Genomic DNA, 12833 nt, shown 5'->3' on the forward strand with positions numbered 1-12833 from the left:
GGTCACTAAAATGTGTCTTATGACAACAGATTGAATACAATCTCACAAAATTTTCTCAACTCTGCAGTGAAACACCTAGTGATCCAGGTCTTGTAAAAGCTGCAGTGAAACTCCTAGGCCTTAATAGCATCCATTACTTTATTAATTCTATTCACATGATCTTATCAGTGTGGGGACAAGAGGGAGGCAAGTGACTTGTCCAGGGCACAGACTTTAAGGAGGCACTCGTTCTAACATTGCATCAAGTACCAAACATGTGCTTGCTCAACTCTGGCATTGGTGGCCAATACATAAACAAATGAACATAGCCATAAAATAAGTTTCAATAAGTGTGAGAGAATTAAAATTCAGGCCAGAACAGGCAAATCCACAGAGACAAAAATGAGATTAGGGGATTCAAAGACATTGGGGGAAGGGCAGCTGAAAATTACCAATAGTGATGGGGTTTCTTTTTGGGATGATTGAAATATTTTGGAATTATATAGTGGTGATGGTTGCACAACATTGTAAATATGTATTTTTTAAAAAATCCTCTGATTTGTACTCATTAAAAGAACTAAACAGAGAAAAAATAAAATAAAATACAGGCAATATATGCTTACCAATCTCAAGAGAATTAAATTAGAAATGAACAGAAGAAACTTTGGGGAAATCTCCAAATATTTGGAAATTAAACAAATTTTTTAAATAACCTACTGAAGAAATTACACACATATACACACACCATATCAAAATGTATTAAATGTAGCTAAAACAAAGATTATAGAAAAATTCACAGTTCTAAATTCCTACATTAAGAAAGAAAAAGGTCTTGCAGTGTCTGGGGGTCTCAGTTGTCTAAGCATCTGCCTTCAGCTCAGGTCATGATCTCTGGGTCCTGAGATTGAGCCCCACATTGGGCTCCCTGCTCAGTGGGAAGCCTGCTTCTCCCTCTCCCTCTTCCTCTCCCCCTGCTTATTCTCTCTCTCTCTCTGTCAGATAAACAAACAAACAAACAAACAAAAGGCCTCAAATCAATATTCTCAGCTTCTACCTTAAATAACTAGAAAAAGAAGATAAACTGGACCACAAACACACAAAAGAAAGGAAATGGTAAGATTAGTGCAAAAATCACTAAAACTTGTGAGAAAAGTCAGTGAAACCAAACACTGATATTTGAGAAAAACAAAATGAATAAATCCTCAGTTGGAGTGACCGAGAAAAAAATAGGGGGAGGCACAAATCAGTAAAACCAATGTTTAAAGTGGGGACATTATTAGTGGCCATCAAAATAAATGGATTATAAGGAAATACTGTGAACGGCATTATACAAACAAGTTAAACTACTTAAACTAAATAGACAAATTCTGGAAAAACACAAATTACTAAAATTGTCTCAAGAAGAAATAGAAAACCTATATAGACCTAGCAAATATGGAAGGGATTAGTACGAGTCCTTACAAACTTTTCACAAAGAAAAGGGGAAAAAGAAGAAAAAAGAATACTTTTCAACTCATTTTATGAGGCTGGTACTACTCTCATATCAAAATCAGGCAAAGACAGCACAAGACAAGAAAACTAAAAACAAATATAATTTATGAATATAAATTGAAAATCCTCAACAAAATAAGAGTACACCCAATCCAGTAACATAAAACTATTTTTGTACTCTGACATATTGTGTTTTTTCCCAGGAATGCAAGATTGGTTCAACATCTGAGAGATGAACTAATTTAATACTATATTACTAAAAAAAGAACAAACCATACAATACTCTCAATAGATGCAGAAAAACCATTTGAAAAATGCAATGCACATTTATTATAAAATCTCAAACAAATTAGAGAACAAAACTCTCTCAATCTGATAAAAATATATTTATGACAATTGTCCAGATAACATCATACTGATAATGTCAGGCTAACAGATTTTCCTTTTAGAATGAAAACAAAAGTGATATCCACTTTCACCATTTGTAGTTAACATTATATAAGATGTTCCAGACTGTTTGATGGGGAGATAAAAGGACATACAGGTTGAAAAGAAAGAAGTAAAAACTATCTTTATTAACACGTGACAATATCTCATATGTAGAAAACCCTAAGGAATCCAAAAAAAGGACTACCAGACTAGTAAATGACTTTATAAAGTTTGCAGGATAGGGGCACCTGGGTGGCTCAGTTGGTTAAGCGACTGCCTTCGGCTCAGGTCATGATCCTGGAGTCCCTGGATCAAGTCCTGTATCGGGATCCCTGCTCAGCAGGGAGTCTGCTTCGCCCTCTGACCCTCCCCCCTCTCATGTGCTCTCTCTCTCTCATTCTTTCTCTCTCAAATAAATAAATAAAATCTTTAAAAAAAAGTTTGCAGGATACAAGATAACATACTAAAGTTAATTGCCTTTCTATATACTAGCAACAGAATTTACAAAATCATTATTTATTTTTAATTTTAAACATATAATGTATTATATGTTTCAGGGGTACAGGTCTGTGATTCTTCAGTCTTACACAATTCACAGTTCTCACCATTACACATACCCACTCAAAATAAGAAGACATTTTCTTTACAATACTGTCAAAAGAATAAATGCTTTGGTATAGATTTCATTAATTAAATAAATACAAGACTTTAACTGAAAACTCCACAACTTTGCTGAGAGAGTTGAAAGAAAACCTAAACAAATGCAAACATATTGCATATTCATTGATGGGAACTTCATATTTTTAATATAACAATTCTTCCCAATTTTATCTTTTGATTCATTAAAATAATTATCAATTTTCCCCCAGGCTTTTGTGTACAAATTGACAAACTCATACAAAAGTTTATGTGAAACTGCAAAAACAAAAGTAACTACAACAACAACAAAAAAGAAAAAATTGGATGACTGCCTAATTTCAAAACTTGCTATCAAGCTCCATTTATCTAGACAGTGTGTTATTGAATATGGGTGAGTATATATGACAGTGGGACAGAACTGAGAATCAGAAATAAACTGTTATGTTTATGGGCAATTGATTTTCCACAGCAGTGAAAAAGACAATTAAATGGACAAAGGACAATCTCTAAAAAAAATACTGGGGCAAATATATTTTAACATTAATTAATTAAAAATAAAAATCTATATGAAATAACTCATATCATTGCCTCACACCATATTAAAACAAAAATAAAAAAAACTCAAATGGATCAGAGATCTAACGTTAAGAACTAAAATCATAAACTTCTGATAAAACATAAGAGAAACTTTTTATGACCTCTGGCTAAACAAAGCGTTCTTATGTGACACCAAAAGCATGATATATGAAAGAAAACATTACAAGTTGCATTTAATGAAACTAAAAAATATGTGTAATTTGGACTTAAATCAAAACTTTCCTATCAAAAAGTCACTAAGTAAGAACATGAAAAGAAAAAGTAAGGCAAGAAAATGACAAAGTATTTGCACTCACATATTTCATCACAAAATCATATTCAGAATATACAAAAACCACTTACTGCTCAATATTAAGAAAATAAATAATACCATATTTTACAGTTTAACTATATGAGTAGAAATGGCCTTAGAGAAGATATACAAATTGTCATTTAACATATGAGAAGATACTCAAAATTGTTAATCTTATAGAAATGCAGATTGAAACCACAAGGTGATGTGATTTCACAGCCCTAGAATGGCTATAATAAAGAAGATAGATAATATCAAATGTTGGGAAGAATGGGGAGAAACAGGATATCTTATACACTGCTAATGTGAATGTAAGATGAGACACAGCCACTCTATAAAACAGTTTAGCGGGCGCCTGGGTGGCTCAGTTGGTTAAGCGACTGCCTTCGGCTCAGGTCATGATCCTGGAGTCGCTGGATCGAGTCCCGCATCGGGCTCCCTGCTCAGCAGGGAGTCTGCTTCTCCCTCTGACCCTCCCCCCATCTCATGTGCTTTCTCTCTCATTCTCTCTGTCTCTCAAATAAATAAATAAAAAATCTTTAAAAAAAAAAAAATAAAAAATAAAACAGTTTAGCAGTTTCTTAAAAAGTTACACATGTTTTTATCATATACCTCAGGAAGAAATTTGTATAAGAGATATGAAAATATATATCCACCCAAATACTTGTGCATGAATTCATTTATTCATAAAAGTTAGTTGCTAAGAGAGTACATCTTAAAAGTTCTCATCACAAGAAAAAAATTGTGACTATGTGTGATGATGACTGTTAAGGAGACTTATGGTGGTGATCGTCTTGTAATATATACATATATTGAATCATTATGTTGCACACTTAAAACTAATGTAATGATGGCTTCACAGGGGAATTCTACCAAATAAAAAAGATAAACTAATATAATGTTAATATGTCAATTATATCTCAATAAAAAAGTGTTAAAAAGTGGAAACAACCCAAATGTTTACCAACTGATGAATGAATAAACAAGATGTATACATTGTGAAGTACTTTTTAGAAATAAAATGTAACAAAATACTGATACCCAATACAACATGACAAATCCTCAAAACTTTATCCTAGGCAAAAGAAGCCAACCACAAGAGACAACATATTGTACCATTCCATTTATATGAAATGCACAGAAAAAGCAAATCAATAGAGACAGAAAAATTAATGATTGCCTGGGGCTAGAGTTGGGAACAAAGAGAGACAATAAAAGAGCTCTTCTTGGGTAATGGAAATATGTAAAACTGAATAGTACTGATGATCAAATACCTCCACACATTCGCAAAAGTTATTGAATTATAGACTTGCAATGGGTAAATTTGATGATACATAAATTATGCCCATGATAAGTCTGGGTTTTTGAAATGAATTCTGAAGACCTTCTCTATAATGAGTTTTGCCATATTTCATGTTTATATTTTCTTTGTGTCTGTGTGTGATCTTTTAAGGTGCATTCTGCGAGGAGTCAATGGAATGTTATATCTCTCAGTCTTGTTGGAAAGGGGAAATTTGCCAAAATAAAAGCTCTGCTTACATTTGTGAATGCCCAGAAGGATTTTTTGATGAAAACTGTGAAACCAATGTGAATGAATGTTCATCAACACCATGTCAGAATGATGCTGACTGCGTTCATATTCCAAATGTAAGTCTGAATCTAAGAGAGTGATTTATATATATATTTACCATTACCAAACTATCTGAAAATTACAAATATAATTAAAGTTTCATTAACATATTACAAATTTCAAAATCAGAAGTATCAGAAAAGATACTTCATTTGTTGATTTTCATGTTTTCCTATTTTAAATAAAAACCCCAATTTACAAACAAATTTCATTTTTGCTCTTCCACTGAAATTATCCCTTGTGAACAATATAATTTTGTAAACATTTCATTTTTAGTTATTTTTAATTTTTTGTTTATTTGATACTTTTATATTTTAACCTTTGAATTTAACATTTAAATAAATAAGACTAGGAAATAATGTAATAATTTCCACAACTCACTATCTTTTTCTTTTAGTAAGATTCATTTTTGAATTTCTATTATAAATTCATATTAATATCTTAAAGTTTTCCTAACTCACATGGTTGATGGTTGATACTGGCTATTAGCTGGGCCCTCACCTGGAACTATCGATCCAGAACCCTAAATATAACTTCTGTGTAAGTCCTGGGCTTCCTCACAGCATGTGGCTGGGTTCCAAGAGCAGGCATCCCAAATAATTAGACAGACATTATATGGCCTTTTAAACAGAACTTTGAAAATCACAGAGCATCATTTTCTCCATAGTCACAGCTTGCTTACATTCAAGGGGGAGGGAAGGATAGTCCTAATTCTCAATTAAGTCTTGAATTCAGGTGGTAGGAAAAGTGTGTGAGATGATTGTTGTGATATTTTGGGAAATAGATTCTTTCACATTATTATACAGAGAACTTCTACATGTTTATAAAAATAGCTTCCATTCCTCTCCAGGTAAGAATCATTTTATTATCTTTGAAATATCCAAAAACTTCTATAAAAAATATTTTCTGATCTTTCTTAGGGTACTATGTACATCTGTTCACCAACATTTACAGGCAAACTTTGTAAGAGACAACTTCAAACACCACGTGAGTCATTTCCTTGCAAGAATAATACCACATGTACGAAATATGAGAAAGATTATCATTGCAGGTATAATTACTTACTTTCTTTTTTTTTAGACAAAAATACATGAGTTTTAAAACCATGTGTATAGGGTGGTGGCTGGGTGGGTCAGATGTTCAGCGTCTGCCTTTTGCTCGGGTCATGATCCCAGGGTACTGGGATCGAGCCCCACATCGGGCTCCCTGCTATGTGGAGGCCTGCTTCTCCCTCTCCCACTCCCCCTGCTTGTGTTCCCTCTCTCGCTGTGTCTCTCTCTGTCAAATAAATAAACAAAATCTTAAAAAAAATGTGGACAAAAATAAAAGAATGTTCTGTTTTAAGCTTAAAATTTATTTAATGGCATCTAATATTCTACTTTAAGGTAGAAACATTTTAATGTGTTTTATGAGTTGTTTTAAAAAACTAAGAAATTCTCAGGCATAATTTGGACAAAGAGTTGTAAAACATTTTGGTTTTATAATGGAGATATTTAGGATAACTGAATAATATTTAGAGGTCTATAAAGAAAAGATAAATGTAAGTATGTCTACTATACACAGACAATGTTATTATTATATTTTGAATGTATAGAGTAAACCACATCTTCCTTCAATTTGCAGACCTCGGCTGACAGTTTTTTAGGGTCTTCAGGCAGGATTTTTAAAAATATTGTTTTCTTTAAATAAGGATTTGCTAAAATTTACTCATTTGTAAATGACAGAAGTGACCTAGTTATCTGGGCCTATAATTTTAGTCCATTTCAAATAGCTTTATAAATAGTTTCTCACACCATTAGGAAGTACAATTTGTACTCTTCACACTTACTTGACTTTTATCTGGCTGCTTAAAGTAAGTTCTGTTGGGCATTACTGAAGGGCAGTAAACAGCCTCAAAATGTTAGAATATTCATAAAAGCAGAAAATTATTAGCTATGCTACAGGAAAGCCTTAAATATCCTGAAAAGAAACAGAGTATGCATACACATCACAGAGGTACCAAGGACAGTATTTTCATCAATTTCAAAAGGAACTTAATTGCAAAGTTTAGAAACATACTAAGCTTTTAAAATGTGACATTTTCAAAAGAAAATGAAGAGAAGCTTCTTCATTATAACAAAATCTTGGAAGATCTAGGCAAATTTGTGTATGCATTCAATCTTATATTAATTTATCAATAAATTCAATTGCTATCTTTTTAAAAATATTGACTTTTTAATTTATAATTTCTAGTTCTGAGCCTTATAGTGCAAGTATATTTATAAATATACATAGAAAAGTGACCAACATTTAAAAATATAGGTAGCATTGTGTAAATATGTAAATATACATTCACGTATATAATATTTATTTTATTTTTATTAGGTAGGATGATTTTATTGGTCCTTATTTTTAGCATTATTCTGATGTCTAGAAGGCTTTGTTTTAAATTTCATCAACAGGAAAACTAGATAACCAGAGGCATTATTGCCATCTCTCAGTTGATTGTTCTGTTATTAATTAATAGATTTAATTTTAAAATTATGGAGTTCAATCTAGAATGCTTTGTTAAGCATGTGCTAGATAGGATGGATGTTGTAAAAATTCCAGCTAGGTTTCTCTAGGATGGATGAAATATGTCATGCAAGTAAACTAGTGTAACAACTTTGAAGTAAACTTACTCATGAAATTAATGTGAGCCTGACTATATGTGTTGTAATTGTTGAAATGACCACATGCTTTAAGAATTTGGCAAACATTGTGCTCATCTCCAATCTACTTATTTAAAAACATGGTCCCCTCTTTTGGTTAAATTAGACTGCTGATTAATAGAAGGTAAAGTATAAGGAAAGTGAAAGGAGAGTAAACACAGAACTGCCTCAACAAGGCAGAAATAACAAAGTCTAATTTGAATGATGAGTGAAAACCTAAGCCTCAGAAATTAAGAGTATCATACATATGTGGGACACAAGAGCAGAATTTCCAGCACCCAGATTCAAACCCCCTAAACTCACCACTGACAGTCAAAATCATTTCCAACTCTGACTCAAATGAAGTGATATAGTTATAATCAACATAAATTAATAAAGCATGAAGTTGAAAAAATGACAAAAAAATTAGTCTTGGAGTCTCTTTTTCTTGTCCCAAAGGAAATTAAGAGAATGACTGAAAATAAAAAGAACAATGAAAGCCCTTCAACTTAAATACCTTTTAAAAAATTTATCTGTGTTTTGCTATCTTAGAAAGTATATTTTTTCTAGATCAATGATTCTCACACCGTGGTTGTAATGGACTTTAGCTGTTTTAGAATCTCCTGAAGGGCTACTTAAAACACAAACAGCTATTTCCCACCCCTAGAGTTCTAATTCAATAAATCTGAGGTAGGGATTGCAAATGTGCATTCCTAACAAATTTTCAAGTGATGCTGATGCTGCTGATCTGGAGACCATACTTTAAGAGTTACTGGTTAAGATGAGCTGAGCTCAAATAACATCGATGCAGAAATCCTCCTATACCTCTTTCCCTCCTACATCCATACACTTCAACCCAAGCTTTTGCTCTTATATTCTGAATTTGGGAGAAAAAAAAATGTGGGGCTGGGAAGAGGTAAAATGAAGTGAAGAGAATAGAACACTGATGATGGTATCGGTCTCTCCATTTAAACATATAGACTAGATCTAAATTCCTATGGTTAGGTGAGAGAGGAACTGAAAATTACTTCCTTGAGAAGGAGGGTAAACCACTAGTTATGAGAATTTACTTGGTACCTAAGTAACCATAGCAACACAGTGTTAGAAAGGAGGTTTTTTTTTTTTTTTTTTTTTTTTTTTTTTTTTACCTGTGTTTATAAACTAGCATTTCCCTTAGGTGTCTGTGAACTTAGTATAAAAAAATGTTATTTTTAAGAGCAATAAGTGACAGTAATGAAGCATCGTAAGTGGCATTTCTGGGAGCAAGTGGAACACAAGTAGAATTTGGTGGAAAAAAGAAAATGGATAATTGATGTCTTGGTGTCATCAGACAGGTAGAACTTAATTTTGGTAATTTTCTGAAATTACTGAGGAATTTTTGACCGAGGTGTTAATACTTTGGTTAAAATTTTTATTATTTATTTGTTGGGCTAAATTTGTTTAAAGAGTTTATTTATTTGAGAGAGAGAAAGTGAGAGGCAGAGCACAAATGGAGGGGGAGGGGCAAAAGGAGAAGGAGAAGCAAACTCCCTGCTGAGGAAGGAGCCTGGCGCCAGCCAATCCCAGAAGCGTGGGACCACGACCTGAACCAAAGGCAGATGCTTAACTGACTGAGTTATGCAGGTGCCCCTTAGCCAAAATTTTTAAAATAAAGTACAGATTGTGGGATACAGTGATGGCAGAAAATGGAAGAAATTATTTAGAAGAATGCTTGAAGAGTTTCTCTGAATACTTGAAATCAGCTATGGTTCTGCCTGAAAAGGGATGTTTCATTCAGAGTAATCTAGAAATACTGAATGAAAAAACTAAAGGATTTGAGAAAAGCTAAGGGAAACCAACAATGTTTGAGTAATCATCCTGAGTTTAGAAAGAGTGGAGGCTGTTTCCTTTCCATACTGTTGAAAGGGAAAGCTGAGATTGCAGTTAGTAGAATGGAGAGAGAAGTGTAGCTATAGTATAGAACATTCTGACATGAACTATGAACTTATGTAGATAAACACAGTTACTGCCAACATACAACCTGGTAATGAGGGAGTAGAGGAAATAAATACCCGACCTTATTCTCCTCTCACCTCTGACCTGCTGCTAGTGCAGCACAGTAGTAGGACCCAGACAAAAGTCACAAGTCAGCATTCTGAAATACAGTATGGACAAGGAGGAAACTGTCCAGTACTCAAAGCAATATACAAGAGATTAAGAAAATGAATTGCAAATTATAAGACATTAGGATTATGCTTAGGGAAATAGGAGAAAGAAGTGTCTTTGGAGGGGGTGAAAAGGGGATGAGATCTCAGAGATTAAGATAGATTGGATGTCTACCTATCTGTGGGCTCCTGAGAGGCAGATCCTTAATCTATCCTCTACGAGGTATCAGTGACTCTTAATATAATTATAGTGTGATAACAAAAGAAGGCTACATGCACCTGAGTTTTGAGTTTCTTGGCTCTCAAATACACAAGGACCCAGAAGTTAATAGAGTGTATGACCAGAAGAGTGACCTAACTGTTAGAGTCATTACTGGTTAGACAATAAGGTCATTCATAGTGAATCTTATGATATGGAAACTTTTACCCATTTCCTTCACCAGGACTTGACACAAAAATGGGAGAACAGAAACCAGAGAATTGTCTCCCACTCTTCTCTATCATCATTGATCTCTGTCTACAAAGGTGAAAAAAAAGGGGGGTTTGCTTTTTAGCCCTTTTTTGTTTTTTTTAGCCACAGGAAATGAATTGTTTGCACTTTTTTTGCCCTTTCATAGTTTAAATAACCATTTGGCAGAAAGTCTGCACTTGTGTGAAACTGAACCTCCTGCTGGAGGTATTAAAGAAATGTAAAACAGTAAATCTCTATAGTGACATTGACAAATTTTCTTGAAGCATGTGGCTGAGCTACAAGAGGCCATCTTGCCACCATGAGGAAATCTAGCAAGGGGACTCAGCCAAAAAAATACCAATAAGTATAGGACTGAAAGTATTAAAAAGAGCCAGAATCTATGGAAACTGAATTTCATTCAATCACAGATTTTAAATAGTAAACTTTTTGTACTATTCATAGTTGTATTTTTTACCTGATCATTATCTACTAAAAAAAAAAAAAAAACAAAATATTCCTATAATATAGTTGACTACTTCATAGACTGTAATTTTGGAATTACTGTGAAAGTCTATTCTTGGGGCACCTGGATGGCTCAGTTGGTTAAGCATCTACCTTCAGCTCAGGTCATGATCTCAGGGTCCTGGGATTGAGCCTCACATTGGGCTCCATGCTCAGCAGAAGCCCAACCTGCTTCTTCCTCTCCTCTCTGCTCTTGCTCTCACGCTCTCTCTCTCAAATAAATAAATAAATAAATAAATAAATAAAATCTAAAAAAAAAAAGAAAAAAGAAAGTCTATTCTCCTGTACCATATTCAAGAGAATAACTGTGTTTTATTCATTTCTGTATCTCTGGATCCCTTTATTATATAACACATAGAACATTTTCTAAAAAGGCTATTTAATTCATTATTTAATTTGCTTAATATAAATATTTGGGATTTCACTGAGTGAGATGGAAGGTTTTAACTCTAGATGTGAAATGAAAGTCACTAATTTAATAACTATTTATTAAGTGTCTACTTTTCCATAAGCTTTCCTGCTGCAGTAGAAACTCTTCTATTGCAGTAGAAAATAAGAAAAACAGGCAAAATATCCTCCTCTTAATAAACTTATAGTTTAGTAGGTAGGTAATGTTTTAAAGATCACTCTGACTCACTTTTGTAGACTAGACTACTAATTTATGATCCCAATCATAGAAGAAGCAGGCAGAACAGCAAAGAAACTACTATTATAATACAGTCTAAAGAGAGTGATGATTGACACCATCACTAATGTGACATGTGATGATGGTAATTAAGGATCATGTTTGGGACATATTTCTGAAGAAGATTCAGTATTTTTCTGAAGGGCTGCATAAAAAGAGGTCAAGCATAATTCTAAGTTTATTTACTCCATTGAAAGTTTAGGAATAGAATTTTCAAAAATAGGGAAGTCTGTAAGAAGAGAAACATGATTGAGAGGGGTAGAAATCAAGAAATCAGTGTTGCACGTATTAGCTGAAACACATAATATAGCCAAGTGAAGACATTAAGGTAGGCTTTCAGGGATGCTAGTTGCTATTTTAGAGATGTCTGGGCTACATATATACATTTGAAAGCTAGCCACATGGAGATGGCATTTAAAACTAGAAAACTGAATGATTTTAGTTTACAGTGAGTCTTGATAGGGAATGAGAGGTTTGCAGACTGAGACTGTGGACCCAAGAGTTAAAGGAATGGAATATGAAGCTAAAATGTAGAAGTCCGTGAGTTGAGGTGAAAAAAATACAAATAGTCATTACAGAAACTATAAAATATTTTAAGAATATTAAGACGATGGTAGACTTCTCAAAGTATGTGATTAGATCTAGTTAGAGGAAAGTGAAAATTGATCTATGCAATTGGCAATTGGAGACAATGTTTTGTTGTTGCTTTGTGGTTTTTTTTTTCAGTCTTTAGTTTTTAAAGGAACATTTTGACAGAATAATGGGAAAAATTCACTCCCTATATGGACCATCCAAACAAAACAAAACAAAGAAGAAGAAGAATGGGGAAAAATACTGATTATACTCAGTCTACAAGTGAATAGAATGAAAGAATTGGACTTTATCTATAAAAAGTAGCAGAAATATAAGTAATAGAGTGGCAGCTGAAGAAAGTTCAAAGTAGGTAATTTTAAAATATTACACAAGATAGGATGGGATATATATAGTATACAAGCAAAGGAGTTGGCTTTGATAGGATGGTGTATGTTACATCAATTGTAATAGCAGGCAAAGTAGAATATTTGTACTTATAGAGGTGCTTTGAATATGTGGTGGGTAATCAATTGGAAACTGTCCTCTGATTAATTCCTCAAGTGAGGTAGGAAGCAAAGTGAGATGAGAAGATGTGAAATAGTTATACAGATGAGTAGGAGGGAAATAACATTATTGATATATATCAATAGAGATCCTAATTAAAGTGAAGAAGTAGTGAAGATTAATTTACAGTCAAGTGTTACATCCTCAAACCACATGTTGTTATTCATA

At 33.3% G+C, this 12833-nt stretch overlaps 1 protein-coding gene across 1 annotated transcript in view; it reads left to right on the forward strand.

Moving 5' to 3' along the window:
* EYS (eyes shut homolog) overlaps nt 1-12833 on the forward strand; it is a 1577782-nt gene that overhangs the window by 86094 nt on the left and 1478855 nt on the right. The window contains 2 exon segments of the mRNA XM_027604057.2: nt 4881-5074; nt 5978-6108. Of these exon segments, the coding sequence (XP_027459858.2) occupies nt 4881-5074; nt 5978-6108 (325 nt within the window).

The sequence above is a fragment of the Zalophus californianus genome, chromosome 7 (genome assembly GCF_009762305.2).
Source record: "Zalophus californianus isolate mZalCal1 chromosome 7, mZalCal1.pri.v2, whole genome shotgun sequence".
NCBI classification, from domain to species: domain Eukaryota; kingdom Metazoa; phylum Chordata; class Mammalia; order Carnivora; family Otariidae; genus Zalophus; species Zalophus californianus.